General features: G+C 43.3%; 1 protein-coding gene across 3 annotated transcripts in view; it reads left to right on the top strand.

The window, feature by feature from the left end:
* SPAG17 (sperm associated antigen 17) overlaps positions 1-18,375 on the top strand; it is an 82,509-nt gene that overhangs the window by 24,171 nt on the left and 39,963 nt on the right. For 2 of the 3 annotated variants that reach the window (XM_053372029.1, XM_053372028.1), the window contains exons 13-24: positions 1,534-1,684; positions 4,126-4,356; positions 6,010-6,102; positions 7,527-7,576; positions 8,582-8,695; positions 9,985-10,139; positions 11,586-11,776; positions 12,797-12,882; positions 13,434-13,712; positions 14,478-14,589; positions 17,263-17,403; positions 17,637-17,750. In XM_053372029.1, the coding sequence (XP_053228004.1) occupies positions 1,534-1,684; positions 4,126-4,356; positions 6,010-6,102; positions 7,527-7,576; positions 8,582-8,695; positions 9,985-10,139; positions 11,586-11,776; positions 12,797-12,882; positions 13,434-13,712; positions 14,478-14,589; positions 17,263-17,403; positions 17,637-17,750 (1,717 nt within the window). The remainder of the gene's footprint in view (positions 1-1,533; positions 1,685-4,125; positions 4,357-6,009; positions 6,103-7,526; positions 7,577-8,581; positions 8,696-9,984; positions 10,140-11,585; positions 11,777-12,796; positions 12,883-13,433; positions 13,713-14,477; positions 14,590-17,262; positions 17,404-17,636; positions 17,751-18,375) is intronic. The other variant, XM_053372030.1, reaches the window with a different exon arrangement.

The raw sequence follows: 18,375 nt of genomic DNA, 5'->3' as shown, positions 1-18,375 counted from the left end.
TTAAAACACAGTAGGACATCAAATATTAAAAACTTCCCTATACAGGGCTGTCTTCAGGTTTCTTCTAAAAGTCAGGTAGTTTATTTCCTTGACATCTGATGGGAGGCTGTTTCACAGGGCGGGTGCAACTACTGAGAACACCCTTTGATTGGTTTCCTGTAATTTCACTTATCATAGTGAGGGAACTGCCAGAAAGCCCTTAGAGTTGGATCTCAGTATCCAAGCTGAACGATGGGGGTGGAGAAATCCACAATAATTTAACTTTAATAGTGAAATGAATTATATGATCTGGTTACACACTCTCCCACTCCCAATATAGTGCCAAACCTTGGTAACATCAAACTGACTACCAAACGGTGTGACATTTTAGATTACTGATTTGGTATTAATATATTTCTTTATTTGGTGTAAATACCTTTTGTTCCTTATTTTTGCATGGCAGTGACCAAGGTTACTGCTTCTACGATCTACCCCCCTGTACTGGGCAAAATTTGCCCAGTTCACTTCACCCAATAGAAGAACATATCACTTTGCATCAAGTGAAAGATGAAGAGGAGATTAACAAAGAATGAAGTGGCTACATCAGGAAATAATGGACATATGTTTGCAACAGGAGCGGGAAACCTAATTTTTTAAGGAAATTGGATCAAATTTAAATAATTTGGGCTGATTTGTATTAATTTAGAAAACCTGTGTGTGTATGTGTGTGTGTGTGTGTGTGTGTGTGATATACTATATATATATGTGTGTGAGAACATATTGCTTTAAAGAAAATAGTTTTTGCTGGTTACAGAGCTTGCTATTCACTAAGATCTGACATTCAATAAAATTTCATTCTGCTCCTAAAACCTTTTTTTTTTTTTTTACAATAAAATCTTATTTAAAAGTGGTTAACAAAAGATAAAACCACAAAATCAGGGAGAAATTATTATTACTACTACTACTACTACTACTACTACAGTGGTACCTTGGTTCCTGAACGTAATCCATTCTGGGAGTCCATTCGATTCCCAAAATCATTCAAAAACCAAGGCGCGGCTTCGATTGGCTGCAGGAGCTTTGGACATTCAGCTTCCAAAAAATATTTGCAAACCTAAACAATTACTTCTGGGTTTGCAGCATTTGGGAGCCAAAACGTATGAGTACCAAGGCATTCGAGAACTAAGGTACGACTGTATTATTAAGATTTAAAACATATGTTTAAAAATACTCAAACATTGAATCCCCATTAGCGTTGTCTAAAAAAGGCTGTTTTTCACATGTGCCAAAAAGAATACAGCGAAGGTGCCTGCTTGATATCTATAGGCAGGGAGTTTTAAAGCGTATGTGCTGCCACAATATTGCATGCAGAGAAGTGACAGCAAGCATATATGGGATTGCATTATGGGTGTAAACTACGGCATACTTGTGTCTCTCTCCAAAATTTCTAAGTGCCAGTTTTCAGTTAAATTTTCAAGTTCAGGAATATTTTTCTGTAGGATATATAGGGCATTAACATCGGTTAATATTTGTTGGTTTCTTTTTCCGCTTCAGATGCAGGGTGGTTTAGACCCAGCCAAGGTTGAAGATGAAATGATGTGCAAACTGCCCTTGATGGATCTTCTTAAATTCCCTCTTCCGCCACCTGGAACCAATACCAGGCGCCTTGCCAGAATCCATGAGCTCATGCACTATTGCACTAGTGGTAACATGCTTCCTTTACTGTAAACAGTTTCCCCCAAAAAAGGTTGTTATAAGATATTTTTATAGGACCAGGTAAAGGTTTGAGTCCCTTCACACCTTGTTTAATGTATTATAGGCCTCCCTTGGCCTAAAGAGGCTGGTACAAGTGTGAACTGTAAATGGTAATAAGAGAGGTTTCCTGATAAATAGGGTACAATTGTCTTTAATTCTGCTCCGGTTGCCAGGCACTAAGGGACTGTGCTTCACCTGTTGCAGTGCAAGTCATTGCTCGTCTTGTTCCTGAATCCTTTCCCCAATTCATAAGTCTGGGCTGTAAGCCGTACATTGTATTTTAAAAAATAGGTAGTATAGTACAGTACTGAGGCGTTCACAAAGTAAAGAAAGGATTGAACTCTGATTAATAAGAATACACACAGAGGCTTGAACCAGCAAGACTCTGAGAAGGGTGCGTATAATAATTTCTCTCTCTCTCTCTCTCTCTCTACCCCTCGGCCCAGGTCGTTTTATTCACAAAAGAACTTTTTGCAGAGTGTTTGTAAGAACCAATCAGATTTCTTCTGAGCAGTTCAACAAACCCCACGTGGGGGAAAGTTAAACTACCAAAATTAATTAAGCACACATATTTCTGGGGTAAACAAAGAACAGAACTACAAAGGAGTACATTTGGCAACCCCTGAGGTGATAAACAAACAATATACATGATAAGAAGGATGGCCAGGAGGACAGCGATCATTATCATCTTCATGTGAGATCTGTTTCCTGGCCCTAAGATTAACATCCTAGGATTAACATATCAGAAAAGCTACATCAAAGAAACTTGCCCACTATCTCTATGGCTCAGGATGCATGCCTGGCAAAGCAACTGGGCTGTGAACATGACTTGTCAAGCAAGAGAAAAGGACAGTAGAGAAAATGGCCAGAGATGCAGAAGGTTGTGGGTCAGAAATTATTGCCAATGTATCAAACCCAGTCAACACAATGCATTCATCGTGGACACAATGGCTTGATGCATATTTTATAATTCCTCATAGTAATCCCACCTGACCCCACACTCTGGATATTTGCACTCCTACACAGTACAAGCGACTCCCCACTTATGCAGGGGTTACGTTCCAGTGCCCCACGTGCATAAGTGGAAATCACATAAGTGGGGAGCACCCAAACACCCTTTAAATGCCCGCTCTGCCACTCTCTCTGCAACCCAGATCAAAAATACTGTACTAAAAAAGATCCACAACTGGACTTGAAGCTCTGGGGCTGCCTGGACAACGTGTGGAAAAGTGGCTGCAGCTGTAGAGCTGGGCGATATTGCGATTGTCTGAAACTGGTATGGCCTTCAAACAGTGATACCAGTTTCAGACTTTTTGAGCTGGCAGTACATTGCGGCTCCCCAGCCGCTGCCGGCACCTCATTCCCGCCTGCCAGCCTGAGCTGTGCTGGCGGCAGCCAGGAAGCCACGATGTATCGCCAGTTCAAATTGCCTTGATCAGCTGAGAGGTGAGCAGGAGTGATAGGGTTGGGCAATTCCAGACATCGTGATATATCAGTACATCACGATATTCAATTGCTGATCTATCACAATGTTGAAAACCAGGTATCGCCCAGCTCTATGCTGCTGCTGTGCTACCCCACGTGTCAGGTATTAGGCAGGGAGGCTGAGCAGCCTAAACAAAGCCCTGCTGCACCTCCAGTCCCTTCCCTGCCCTTACTGAAGTCCTCTTTGAGCTCCGGGATGGGTCTCCTCACGAGCCACAAGGACTCTCCAGCTGTCAGGCTTTGGGGGACCGGATCCTTCCCCGGATCCTTATTTACTACTGGTGGCAGTAAATAAGCAGATCAAACAAAAGGAGCATTCTTACCAATTAGTTTCTTTAATAATCACAGCGAGAGAGAAAGGAATGCATATCTCTCTAGAAATGGCGTTGCTCCCAGTTCAGGTTCACCCCCTCCATCCCCATTAATCTATGCCACTCCTACATCTGGTAATCGGAGGTTGTTGCCGCTACACTTTCTGTTCTAGCACTCTCAAAGCCCATCTAGTCTTAGGCGAAGAGGGGTTAGGGATTCTTTGCAAGGACACTGTCTCTGCCTGGCATTTCCTCTTCTAGCTGTTCCTCACCCAGTATTTCCCAGCTTTCCCCCTCTGGGCTGTGCCCCTCTGCAAACCACTGTTCTAAATCAATACTGGGAAGGTTCAGAAAGGAGGGGGGGCTCCCACAATTCCTCCTCAATCCAGCCCCTGACACCAGCTCTCTCCCTCCATTTCCTGGTATGAATTAAATTACTATTTCCTGGCACTGCACATATACATGGATGCGCAAGTGGGAGGGATCCCTGTATATCAATGAAAAGTGACCAGTGCCTGTAGGAAAAATATCTCATCATGGATCACACTTTGCTGACATCGCTGAGTTTACTTTCTGTGCCTTGATCTTCCTACAGAACACATGAACTGGGCTGAAATAGAGCGAGCTTTTAAAGTGTTTACATTTGAAAGTCTGAGGCTGACAAAGGTAGATGACTCTGGACAGCTAGAAGGCTGTGGCAGAATGCTTGGTTGTGGTGGTGAGATTTCTTACATCCCATGGGATAATCCTGCTGAGTTTGCCAGACAACTGAGACAAGAATTGATGGACTTAAAAATATCACAGGAATTGTATCTGAACAAATCAGGTACGGAGGTTATCATAAATTTTTTTATTTATTTAATGAAATTTATATATCACTTGATTGTTTAAAAAAAGCACACCTCAAAGCTGTTTATGAAAGATAAAACAGTAAAACCAAGAAAAATTCACAACCATGTATTAAAACGGTGCGTGTTATTGCTAGACCTCTTACTGAAAGATGTATATACATTTGCTGCTGAAACAAAGGGCAGTAAAGGCACAAGTTCAAAAAGGGATTTTAGAGAATGGTTTGTAAGTCATCTTGGCCAAGAGATACATTTTCCAGCATGGCCATTGTTTGCCTTGGTCCACACCCACACCCAATGCAAAATTGCTGAAGCCCCTGTTCTCAGACTTCTGCTCTGCAATGGTGACGTGTGGCATCTCCGAGGTGGCTCTGCATACACATTTTGCACAGAGAAAGTGGTTCTTTTGAAAAACCTAAAAGAAGAGCTAGAGACAGGAGAAAGCCAAGTGTTGTTAGTCAAAGGATGAAAGAGATGGAAGTATCCCAGCTAGGCAGGGATGATGAGGGCTAAGAGGCAGAGGAGGAAGAGGATTTAAAGGCAAGGCAGTTTGAATAAGGAAGAAAAAGTTTGACTGCTAGGGCCTGATCTATATTTGCCACAGAGTAGGATGGGAGAATGCTGAGGTCATAAAACAGTATACAGTGGTACCTTGGGTTACATACACTTCAGGTTACATACGCTTCAGGTTACAGACTCTGCTAACCCAGAAATAGTACCTCGGGTTAAGAACTTTGCTTCAGGATGAGAACAGAAATCGTGCTCCGGCGGCGCGGCAGCAGCGGGAGGCCCCATTAGCTAAAGTGGTGCTTCAGGTTAAGAACAGACTTCCGGAACGAATTAAGTACTTAACCCGAGGTACCACTGTACAGTACTAAAGAATGCAGGTATGCCACTTAAGAACGCACAGAGAGAAAACACCATGGTGCACCTCTACTAGTGAAACCAGAAGCCTTCACCTGCCCCACCTGCAATGAAACATGTCTCTCCCACATTGGTCTCTATAGGCACAGCAGGCACCGTAACTCTCCAGTGGTTTGACTTTACTCCCAAAGGTGTACTCCTCCATTGTCTCCCAAAATAGACAGATGCCAACAACAGCTGTTAAAGGAATTTATACTGAGCTTGTTAATGTTGTATATGTTTGGAGAGGGCTACAATCCTAAACACAACTACTGAGGAATAAGCACTGTTGAAGATTATTCCAAGTAAACATACCTAGGGAATTGTGCTGATGCTGTCAGAAACCCAAGTCTTATAGTACTGTATAGGTCACAGTATTCTCTTTTGATCTTACCATTTTTAGTCTATTTACGATATTACTTCAGAGCCGAAAAGATTCAAAGTTATTCGACATGCCTTCATTCTCCTTCACAGTGAAGTCATGGTCCATATTTAACATTTTCCAGAGGTCAGTCCCTCTCCACAGTCCACTTGCCCTCAGGCCATGCTGCAGATGAGCAACCGCACTATTCACAGACCACGTGACACTGCCAGAGTCCACAGGAGGCCAGTCTGCTTTTCCCACATTGTTTCTGTGCTGCCACATTGAATGTTGAAACTTAAACTGGAGATTAGGGAACTCCCATTCTGACTCCGGAATTTCTCTGATTTGCACCTCCTGTCCATAGGGCTTTTCACAGACAGTGATTTTCGTAGTCGACAATTTTTCTCTTTTTCATTTGACAACGGTATTAAGAGACCATCAGGACTTTACAATTCAGGTATGCTTTATTTGGAAAGAGCCTCTTTCCCTTTCCCTCTGTCTTCACTTTGGTGTTAAACAAAGCACTTGTTTTTCTCATTGGTGATCAGTCTGCCAAAATACACCCATATTAGCAAACTATCTACAAAGAATACCAACAGCTAAGCAAAGCTTATCCCTGAAAGTCAGTTAGGTTCCTTAAAGAATCACAAGGCAATCCAGCGGGCTGGCAGTGTTGGGAAACGGCCCCCTTGGGAAAGGCTGACTCCTCTTCCCAGGCACTGGGGCCTGTTGCCAGTGATGTGCCCCTGGCTGGTCTTCGGTCAGTCCAGGAAGATCTGAAATAAGCGACACCTCCCTCTTGACAGATGCACACTCCCTTCCCCCTTGCATGTCAGTAGGAGAAAGGAAACAGTCTGGAAGTAGTCTGACTCATTCTACTTTATTCCCAGACTGTACACTGTACAAAACACGTCTGCTCTCTCAGAAACCTCCGTACAACTCACTGACTCCCCCTTTACAGCAACAACAGGAAGGTCTCAAGTTACACTGAGAACACAACCCTGAGAAGAGCGTTGAACATCCTGTCTCACACTCAGAAACATCAGATGAATCACATGATGTAAACAATGAGCTGCTAGTTTGCAGCTGCTGAGCACTCATATCCCAACAGGCAGAACCAGCAGCTAGTTTATGCTAGACTATTGCATAGTCAGGCTCCTGTGCACTCCCATCAGTAGAGTGTAGCTGCCAGTCCACAAACTTAGCTATGCAAAAAAGCTGCAGTAAGAATGCAAGCCGTGTAGTGCAGCAGAGCTCATAAACAGGTGGTCCCGGCTCCAGTCTTCCTACCGGAAAAAGCTAGGTGCAATCCTTGCACACAGCACAGCTTAGGTGTCAGAGCTAAACAGGGGGAGCGCTACATGAGCTGTGGCATCACACAGGCGCAGCCAATCACATTGGCCAGAGGTGCACCCTCGCTTCTCATCCGTTGTTAAAGAGTATGTGTGCATGTGAAACACAAAGACACAAAGATTGTCCATTTCAGATTAAGGAGAAAAAGAATTAAGGCTACAATTCTATATACTGGGAGTAAAGTCCATTGATTTCTTTTGACTGGGATTGCACCATAAAGAAGCACATCCTTGCTCCTGGTTCATGCACTTGCTGACCCAAGGATTTTCATAGAAAATCCTTGTAATAAACAGACATTATTATTAAGAGAGAGGAATGTTGTGAGAAAGAGGCAAGCCGGTGCTCTGAAATACGTGGAGACAGTTTATCAGGGTAGAGCAGGGCGGAGATTGTGCCACCAGCATTTAAGTAACAGGAACAGCCAAACAACCAGATGAAAAGATAAAATATGTCTGTGGGTGTGTTATTCTTTGCGTCTCTTATCCATCCATCCATCCATCCATCCATCTATTTAGCTTTATTTTTCAGATCAAGTTGCTGAATGTAAGAGTGATCTCAGTGCTTCTCTTGAAAATAAGGTAAGAAATACTGTGGTTGAAATGTGCTTTACAGTATGATATGGAAGTGGAGTCTGTACATGTGAATTATGGTAGCTGAGAATTTTCGGTGTGTTTTTAACTTCAAATGTATATATAATAGATGGATGCTCTTTGGTGATTCAAAACCTTTCCTCTTAAAGATTATATCTACGCTAATAAAAGTAGAATAGGATCTTCTAATGCCACGTTGTTGTACTCTAAAATCATAACCAGTTAAAAATTCTTACCCATTATCATTCTGTGTTGCCTGTGATTCTGTCTCTTTTCAGTATGGGCAGTTCTCTAGACTTAAAGGTAAAGGTAAAGGACCCCTGACCCCTTAACTAAGTCCAGTCGCGAACAACTCTGGGGTTGCGGTCAGCTAGTATTTGTTGAAGCTGTTTGCATTGCTTTATATAATTTGAAAGTTCAGTATTGCTCTTGAAGAAGAAACCTGTGTTTCATAATAGACTGAGCTGTAATAAATCCTATTAGTAGGCATTTTGGGGAACTAATTAATTCTGTTAGTTCTTTCTGGTCTCACTTCTAGGTGTCCGTCCCCCGTCCCTCCTACTTTTTTACTTCTGTATTGATTTTTTTATTGAAAGGAGAGGCAGGTGACACATTCCATTCCAGCTTCCATTCTTAGTGGCAGCTTTATCTGAAAAGATCCATGCCAAACTTACTCGGATAGATTATTTGAGAGTGAATCTATGTGATAGTTTGTGTCGGGATGGGTGTTAATACTTATCTGGAAGTATCTGTCCAAGTCTTCCCATTTACCAAATTAAAAATTAGTTTTGTGACTCCCAAGCAAAAAAAAAAAAAAAAGGTTAGAATCTTAGAGTTGGAAAGGAGCCCTGAGGATTATCTAGTACAACTCCTAGCAATGCAGGAATCTCAAGTGGATCATGAATGACAGGTCGCCATCCAACCACTGCTTAAACCCCTGCTCTGTGGCCTTCGTTATATGTGATTGTTTTATACCTCTTGGTGTTTCTTCAGATACATTCAAATACAGATACAGATACAGAATTAGTTGCCATACAGGAGACCCAGCAGCGGTGTTTGAAAGACTGGAGTTTTGCAGAACATTTTCAACCACACCTTCTCTTCCAGGTATTTTTAGTTGCTTTTTCTTCATTATGTAGAGGGGGGAACAGAAAAGGATATCGAGCATTTCATTTCTATACTATATTCTATATTCTATATTCATTTCTAAAGCTGATGAGTGATGTTTCTTAAGCATTTGCATTTAGCAACCCTTTTAAATCTTAATTGCACGCCTGTCACCAAAGCTGGGTAAATTGTCTTTGTATTCTGTTTTATCTTGGATATCATCATAGGTATCACTTGTTGGGAAGAGTAGAGGTGTCATTTACTGTACCCACCTGTTAGAGGGGGATTTTTCACTGGTGGCAGATGACAGAGACTGTGACACCATGGGACCGGTGTAAAACCAAACCAAATAAAGACTTTATTTCAAAACAACAAACAGCAAAGCTTGTGGGTGTTTTTCTGCAGGCAGAGTTCAAACTGCAGCTTTTCTCCTTTGTAGCCGTGGCCAGCTGCACCCAATCAGCCCAGAGCTTACAGAAACTTTTCTTAAAGGTACAAACATGTTTCTGTGCAGAATGATTCTTTCCCAACACCACCTTTACTTCTATGAGTGTCCTTTCCCTTGATACAAAAAATAGGTCACACAGGACTTAGTAAAAGAGATGTTCCTTCTCTTATTTACATATGTAAAACTTGCTGGGCACCTTTTTATGGGCAGAGGGGGAGTTACTCTTCCATCATAGCTCTTCTGAAATAAAATATATTTGCGTACACATGATACAATCAACCTGTCACAGAGCCTGTATATTAACTAAGATAGAGCTGGTGTCATCAGCGTGTTAATGACACTGGACCCTAAATCTCCTAATGCCGGCTTCAATGCCTTTATAGAGATATTAAACAACATTGGAAATAAGAATAGTGCCCTGTGGCACAACTGCTAGTGGGTAGACATGTAATCTTCCAATAGTATTTTCTGAACTGAACCCTGTAGGTAGGAATGGAACCTTCAGGTTGCCCTGGGCAGGATAAAACAACTAACAAATTCAATAAACGAAATCAATAATAGCCACAGCAACACCTTCCCACCAAGCCATGGAAACCGTGCAGGAGGATAAACTACTCAATGGTATTGAAAACTGCCACAAGCAAAAAGATTACACTTTCCCTGTCCCTCTCCTGATGGTGGTCACCATCTGGGCAATCAATGTCTAGTATTAGTTACAAAAAACATTACGTTAAATATGCTATAAATATGTTTTTTATGTTAAAACTGTTCCCCCCAAATGCCCCTTTCCCCATTGTCAGTCACTTACAAAAGTTGAGTTATGCTTTCCTTTCGTTCTCAGGTTCTTCAAAATGCAATCCAACATTACAAATGCATTGATTCCTATTACCACACTCAAGATAACTCCTTGCTGATAGTCCTTCATAATCCGATGAACCAACGTTGCCAGTTTGAAGAGTCCTGGAATGTTGCGTTGCATTCTGACGTTGGATTCAGGTGAGGGGTTCTTCAGGCAACGCCTCCAAATATCCCAGAAGCCATAGGTATGGAATACAGCATGAAAAGGAGATCATAGAATCATAGAGTTGGAAGAGACCACAAGGGCCATCGAGTCCAACCCCCTGCCAAGCAGGAAACACCATCAGAGCACTCCTGACATATGGTTGTCAAGCCTCTGCTTAAAGACCTCCAAAGAAGGAGACTCCTGGTGATCATGAATCACCAATGATGGTGATTCATGATGAGAATGGCAAGTGCAAGCAAGTGTAAACAGGTGCACATCGCTGCAAAAAACCCACCCCAAACACTTCATTTTGAATATATGGAATAGGTGGTGAGGGACCTGGAATGAAACATAGTTTGATGAATATGTTGACCCAGTGGGTGGCAGCTGTGAAAAAGGCAAATTCCACATTAAGGAACATAGGGAAAGCGATTGAAAATAAAGTTGCCAATGCCATAAAGCCATTATATGGCGTGACTACTCTTGGATCACAGTATTGTTCTGCTTAAAAGGTAAAGGGACCCCTGACCATTAGGTCCAGTCATGGCCGACTCTGGGGTTGTGGCGCTCATCTCGCTTTATTGGCCGAGGGAGCCAGCGTACAGCTTCCTGGTCATGTGGCCAGCATGACTAAGCCACTTCTGGTGAACCAGAGCAGTGCACAGAAACACTGTTTACCTTCTCGCCGGAGCGGTACCTATTTATCTACTTGCACTTTGACGTGCTTTCGAACTGCTAGGTTGGCAGGAGCAGGGACTGAGCAACGGGAGCTCACTCCGTCATGGGGATTCGAACCGCCGACCTTCTGATCAGCAAGTCCTAGGCTCTGTGGTTTAACCCACAGTGCCACCTGCGTCCCTGCACCTCAGAAAGGGATATTGCAGAGTTGGAAAACATTCAGTATGGGGCAACACAAATGATCAAGGAACAGATGCAACCCCCTGATGTGGAAAGGTTGCAGCATTTGGGGCTTTGTGCTCTTAAGAGTGAGAATTAATGTCCTTAACCGAAAGCAGTGGTGGACAAGTGAGGAAGGAAGAGGATAGCTCAGTCTGCCCTGTGCAGATGCATGGCTGACCAGCTGCCATTGCCTATGCTAGCATCTCATGTTTACATACAGCATACATCTAGCTAGTAAGCAGTTGCACACTTGCACAGTGCTGATTGAAACTGCAAAAAGTCAAGCATGCAAGTTCCCTTTCTGTCACCCCATAGCAGCCAGCAGTTTCCAGAGGTGAACCATTTCGTCAGCTGCTGTGCAGATCCGATTTGCTTTTGTTTGTTTTTTTAATAATCCAGAGAGTTAATAATGCAGAAATATTTTTAAACATAAAATGCAATGTAAACTATTTAAGGGTTTTAATTCTTTCATATGAGAAGGCAAAGATTCTTGATCACTGTGTTTTCTTATCGATAATAGTAGAAATTCTTTTCCCCAGGAATTATCTGGAATTGGTGGCTGCTTCCATAGATGAATGGATAGTAAGAGAAGAAGTAAAATATCAGGAAGAAAAAATGGCAAAAGAACTAGAAGCTCTTAGGTTAGCTAAAGAGTTAGCAGAAAAAGCACCTGTCGAAGTCAAGTCCCCACCTACTGGCAAAAAGGGTGCTGCGCAGAAGAAGTCCAAAAGTAAGTTTACTACATATGCCTACTCAGAGGTAAGTTCAGTGGGCCAGGTAAGCATGTGTAACAAGACTGCAGTCTTAGCCATGTTCTTATTCAGAAAACAACTTGCAATCTCTAGGCATGAATGGAAGCATGCAGCAAATTATATAAGCCAGCTCCATTTACCTGTGTTAGGGAATTGCCCACCCAAAGGCCTTGTTTTGGGTGCCATAGAAGGCTTTGTTCAAGCCTACCTGCAGCAAGGGAGGATCATTTTCAAAAGGGCCACAGCTGGGGGGACGGGAAAGGATAACCCTTCTTGCTGCAATTAGGCTTTGAAATAAACCTTTGTTTGCTTGCAATAGAAGGGTTTTCTCCAAGCCTAATTGTTTGGACACAGTGGTTGACTTGGATATTGTAGCTCGTGGGGGAGGGTTAACCATTCCATCTCTCCAAGAAACTCACCCATCCCCTCCAAATTAGTTTCCAAAATGACTAAAGTCCTTTTTTCAAACCTCATAGCTAGTGAGATTGGAGTATGAGAGAGGGGTTGCTGTGTGATTTGTGAGCGTGTAGTTGCAGTATGCGGTGTATGGTGATATGAAGTGTCTTTTGCCCATAGTATGTGACCGATACGTTTCTTGCTGTTATTTCTGCATCTTGGGGGTCTCCCTTTATTGACTCCTACCAGGACTTGCACACCAGCTCATTATTAAGAAGGAAGACATTTTTCTTTTACAGCTCAAGGAAATTTGGCCCGTGATCTCCATGCTTTAATGTAGCTTACAAATAAATGTTGCCAAGTTAAAATTGATGTGCCTTTAAATGATTTTTTTTCAGAGTATAAGGGAGCATATGAGATGATGGAAAGAGATAGAGTAATAGCCAGATTGCTTGTGCCAAATATGGGAATTTGAGCTCTACTTTTTAAGCTTTGGTGTTGCATTCGTTCTATCGCTCTTTTAACAAATCTTTCTTGGTAGCTGGTGGTTGCTGTTGCAACATACATTTGAAGATGCTTTATCTTTATCTCAATTCTCAAAGCTCCTACCAAAAGTAAAGTCGACGTTTCTCCAGAACCTGCAGTTGAGAAAGAAAAAAACATTTTTGTCAGAGATGACTCTCTCAAGGTAACAATAAAAAAGAAAAAGGAAAAGCCTAATCCAAAAATAATTTCATTTGTTCCAAGTGTTTTTATACACCTAAGGGTGTTTTGTTTTTGTTCCTGTTTTTATTATGCATGTTGTGTTTTTATCTTGTATATTTTTGCTGTGAACCGCCCTGAGATCTTCGGATGAAGGGCGGTATACAAATTAAATAAATTCTTAAATAAATAAAACATACTTAGGGCAACAACAGAAGCTGCAGAGTGATAATAGTAATTGTCAGAGCTTTTTATTTATTTATTATTTATTATTTATTTTTATTTTATTTTTGTATAAGCTGTACACCCTCACTTTCAGTTTGTATTGAAAAGTTTTGGAAACAGATAATTAAAGGGCTTTAAATAATATATTTAAATCACTTAAAATAGTGAAATTTTTAAAAAGGAGGGAAGGAGGGTTAAACTAAAAGTAATCCAATAGTGACTCAAAAAGGTTGAAATGAAAAGTTTTCCATGCGCTGCAAAGTGAAGACCATCATGTTAATTTAGGTCCTGAAGTCTTAATTGTTTGGACAGGCTTGGAAGGAAGAGCAGGAGCGGCTGTTAGAGGAAGAGCGGTTGAAAGAATTAAAAAAAGCCGAGAAGAAGGAGAAACCTGGCAAGAAGAAAGGCCAGAGCAAAGAGCAAGCAGCCTCTGATGAAGGAAAGGCATCCAAAAAGAAAACGAACAAAGAAAAAAAATCACCGTCCAGATCACCAGAGTCGGCTAAATCACCAGACACTGAAGATCAGGCAAAGCTGGCCGGGCAAACTAAACAAATTACCCCTCCTCAGCTACCTGTGAAAGAATATGAGGTGTGTAACTCCTATTAGGAAGATACTGCCTTTTTTTCATAGGGTGCCTATATATCTTGTCTCTCCATGGCAGCCTATCAAAAACTGCTTCTTTTTTTAAGTGTGCAAATACAGTCATACCTCGGGTTCAAGTAGCTTTGGGTTAAATCTTTTCAGGTTCAGTCCTGCGGCAACCCAGAAGTAATGGAATGGGTTACTTCTGGGTTTCGCAGCTTGCGCATGCGCAGATGCTCAAAATGACGTCACGCGCATGGGTATAAGCGGCGAATCGCGACTTGCGCACACGCAGACACAGGTTGCGTTCTGCTCAGGATGCGAACAGGGCTCCGGAACGGATCCTGTTCACATCCAGAGGTACCACTGTATATGAAATCTCTTAATAAACCCCACAAGGTGTTTTTTTTAAATATAAAAATATGGCCATATGCAAGAGTCAACAAATACCACTGTATGGAAGTTCTCTGGTTATGTGTTGCTACAGAGGAAGGGAGGACCTTGTTGTTCTGCACGACTTTTTCTTAGAGGGAGCCATATAGATTATAGCTATATAAAGGGCAGAATTCACACACTTCCTGGGTTTTCAAAATATTTATATTTTATTGAAATAAATTCGATTATAAAGATATAAATTGATACAGGAAAAAACCACACACTTCATGAGTCACAAAAGAGCGGTGGAGTCGTCTTGCTGATAGAGTATTCCAGTTTTCCTTGGCTGAAAACTTCTGTCTAATTATACCTTTTCCTGCAACTGTTCTGTCCTAGTTTCTTGGATACAATATGGCTGAGAATCCCATTCAGGTTGCAGGGACTACCCGATATCTGTTCCCTACTGATGGAGGACAAATCCAGGCAGAAAGGATAACGTTTGAAAAAGGTGATTCTTTTGCACTTGGCATTTCTATGGGTTTCTAAACATGCATTTAGAATCAGTATTGATAGATGTTTCACTGTTGAAGTAATAATAGTGTAGCGTTGTGGTTAACAGACTAAGCTATGAATCAGGAGTTCCTGATTTGAACTTTGCCTCTGCCAAGAATTCACTGAGTAGCCATTGGTGAGCCATCTTCCCATAGCCACCACCCAGTGGCGGAGCAAGCTGGTCAGGCACCTGGGGCGGCGCATGTGCCCAGCGCCCAGGGGTGGGGCCAGCCGCCTGCAGAGCGGGGCCAGCTGGGGCAGGATGCTCCACAGGGCCTCTGAGGAGTCTGTCTGCCTTCTCCCACTCAGTTGCCCTGTAGCTGAGGGCGAGGCGGTGGGCAGACTGTTTGGGGCAGTGCGGAGCCTGTGGGCGCCCAAGCCACCGCGTCACTCCCAGGAGAGACGTATGTCTCCCCCACCCAATTTCTTTTTATTCATTTTATAACACAAATAAAAAACACAAACAGAAAAGACAAACAATACAAACAAATTCTTGTCACATCCTTCTTTTCCTAAACATTGTTAAGTGGGCTTCCCCAAGTCCCACCTATCTGATTTTCATTTTACTTCATCTTTAGCAGTTTACATATATCATAATTTCTAACCATCTCCCCCCCCCCACACACTTACCTTAACCATAAAAAACTTCACATATTATCACTTATAAAATACACTATCTTCTACTTCCAACACTATCGCCTGTATCCACTTCCAAAGCTATTCTAAGATTTAAATATTAACATGTTTTTTCAAATATTCCTTAAACTTCTTCCAATCTTCTTCCACCGTCCCTTCTCTCTGGTCTCGGAGTCTCCCAGTCAGTTCTGCAAGTTCCATATAGTCCATCATCTTCGATACAGTGGTGCCCCGCAAGACGAACGCCTCGCAAGACGGAAAACCCGCTAGACGAAAGGGTTTTCCATTTTGGAGGCGCTTCGCAAAATGAATTTCCCTATGGGCTTCCTTCGCAAGACGAAAGCCCATAGGGAAATCTCCGGGATAGCGGGGAAGCGCAGCGCGTCTTCCCCACTGTCCTCGGACCTCCTCCGAAGGCTGGCGGTGGGGCGGAGAGACCTCCTCCCGCCGCCAGCCTTCGGAAGGCTGCTCCGAAGGCTGGCGGTGGGGCGGAGAGACCTCCTCCCGCCGCCAGCCTTTGGAAGGCTGCTCCGAAGGCTGGCGGTGGGGCGGAGAGACCTCCTCCCGCCGCCAGCCTTTGGAAGGCTGCTCCGAATGCTGGCGGCGGGAGGAGGTCTCTCCGCCCCACCGGCAGCCTTTGGAAGGCTGCTCCGAAGGCTGGCGGTGGGGCGGAGAGACCTCCTCCCGCTGCCAGGCTTCGGAAGGCTCCTCCGAAGGCTGGCGGTGGGGCGGAGAGACCTCCTCCCGCCGCCAGGCTTCGGAAGGCTCCTCCGAAGGCTGGCGGTGGGGCGGAGAGACCTTCTCCCCGCGCCAGCCTTCGGATGGCTGTCCTGAAGACTTGCGGTGAGAGGAGGGTTTTCCTTCCCACCGCCAACATTCAGAATGCTGTTCTGAATGTTGGCGGTGGGGAGGAAAAACCCTCCTCCCACCGCAAGCCCCGGGAACAGAGGAGAAGCGCTGCGCGCCTTCCCCTCTGTTCCCGTACCTGTCCTGAAGGCTTGCGGTGGGGAGAAAAGCCCTTCTCCGCACCGCCAGCCTGGCAAGCGGTCTCCATAGGAACGCATTAATTGATTTTCAATGCATTCCTATGGGAAACCGTGCTTCGCAAGACAAAAAGCTCACAAGAAGAAAAAACTTGCGAAACGAATTAATTTCGTCTTGCGAGGCACCACTGTAGTTGGTAAATCTTGTTTCTTCCAATTCTTTGCTAGCAATATTCTCGCAGCTGTTGTGGCATAGGAGAGACGTATGTCTTGGGCTCACTTGGGCGCCCAGCATTTTATCACCCCCCTCAGTGGTGACACCCGGGGCGGCCTGCCCCCACCGCACCCCCTTCCTTCGCCCCTGCCACCCCTACCACCCCAGCATTTGTTAGAGTGTTAGAGATGGGAGACCAGGGTTCAAATCTCATTCAGCCATGCAACTCACTGGGTGAGCGCCAGCCAGCTGCTGTCTCCTAGTCTAACTTTACCTTACAGGGTTGCTGTGAGGATAACATGGGGAGAAGGAAAACAATGTATGCCTCCTGGACCTTGTTGGAAGAAAGGAGGAACATAAACACAATAATACTGTGGTAATAAAACTTAGAGGATAATGTATGAGATATGCTTTGGCATTCACTGATAATGAGGAGCACCATATTCTAAAATAAAACTCTGGACTAAGTTGATTAGAATCCTGGTTCTAAGGATAGATTTCTATGCCTCAAGGAAAACATTTGATTGAAAGTTATGTTTTAAATGCTGCTTACATTTTACTTTTGTAAAATTGGAGAATGAATATTTTGCAGTCACATTTTAACATTTTAAATGTAATTAGAGAAGTTAATGTGGAAACAGCTCTGTCTAACCTTGGGAACCAGTGCAAACCAGTTCAGCAAATACTCTAGCATGTTTTATTTAATTTTGGCCTTATTCATTCTCTGGTACCAGAAACGCAAGTCTTCGGTGACCATTTTAATTCTGTTTATTGTTTTTCTTTCCTTTTCTCCTAGGGGCAACTTTGGTCAAAGTGAAGGTAATAAAGGACAACCACTGTTTCTTCATTCATATCGTAGACCCCCAGAAATGTGAACAAGAGAAAGAAACTAATGAAGAAAGAGGTGACTCCCCAGGTGAACAAGAACCAGAGCCAGGTCAGTGTGTTAGCATCAGTTCTATATAAATAAAATGATGTGAAAAGTTTGATGAGTGTTATATCACTGAAGTTTCCCTAGAAAATTAGAAAGACCAAAGCTCTAAGAATAACCAATGTTTGCTTCTCCCAGGGAGTTGGCCAAGGATTAATGTGACCGTAGAGTCAAAAAGAGAGAAAGCAACTCATTTTAATATTAAAAACTGGTGTTGTCTTCTTTCACTTCTTCTTTAGACAAACCATTGACTCAATTGAAAGCTGTGAGCAAGTTTGGATCATTTTCTGCCACCTTAGAAAATGAAATCCATCTCTCCTTTAGCTGCTATGGAGCATCAGGAAAAGCAGAAGGTAAAACAAGCAAAATGAAGAAAATTATCAAATCGTTTTCTAAGATCTTTGTCATATCTGTTTAATTCTCGTGCTGCTGCCCTCTGGACCTCTTATGGAAGAGGCACACAAAGAAGGGCCTCAGCTGTTGATCACAGGGTCTGGGTCAGTTCTTATGGGGAGCGGTGGTCCTTGAGGTATTTAAGGCTTTATGGGTCAAAACCTTGTGTCTCTGGCACTTTGGACCTCGCCAGAATTGAGTCCTCAGCTGTGGCCTGTCTTAGAGCTTGGCCCAAGGCCTAACAAATAAACTCAGATTTCAACCAGTGACGCAGAACAAGAGCGCATCATCTCCATGTGGCCTTAGATACCCAGTTGTATTTCAACTTTTTTCTTTTGTCTGTAAACAAACTGTAATGGTTCTAGGGGTTGCTCGTGCGTAAATTGGCGCCACACCTGGCTGGGTTACCTTGGTGAACTCTTTCTGTCCGGACAGCCACTCACCCGTGGCTGTCTCAATCACTGGCAGAATCCGTCAGTGGGCGTTTCTTGAACTTCTTCCAGCAAAGAAGCTCTTTGACGCCTAGTCGCTGCCTACTCTCCCTGCGCGGAAGCCTTCTGCGCAGGGAGGGTGTGGGCAGCAGAG

The sequence above is a fragment of the Podarcis raffonei genome, chromosome 17, assembly GCF_027172205.1.
Source record: "Podarcis raffonei isolate rPodRaf1 chromosome 17, rPodRaf1.pri, whole genome shotgun sequence".
NCBI classification, from domain to species: domain Eukaryota; kingdom Metazoa; phylum Chordata; class Lepidosauria; order Squamata; family Lacertidae; genus Podarcis; species Podarcis raffonei.
This window is presented reverse-complemented; position numbering and strand designations above follow the sequence as displayed.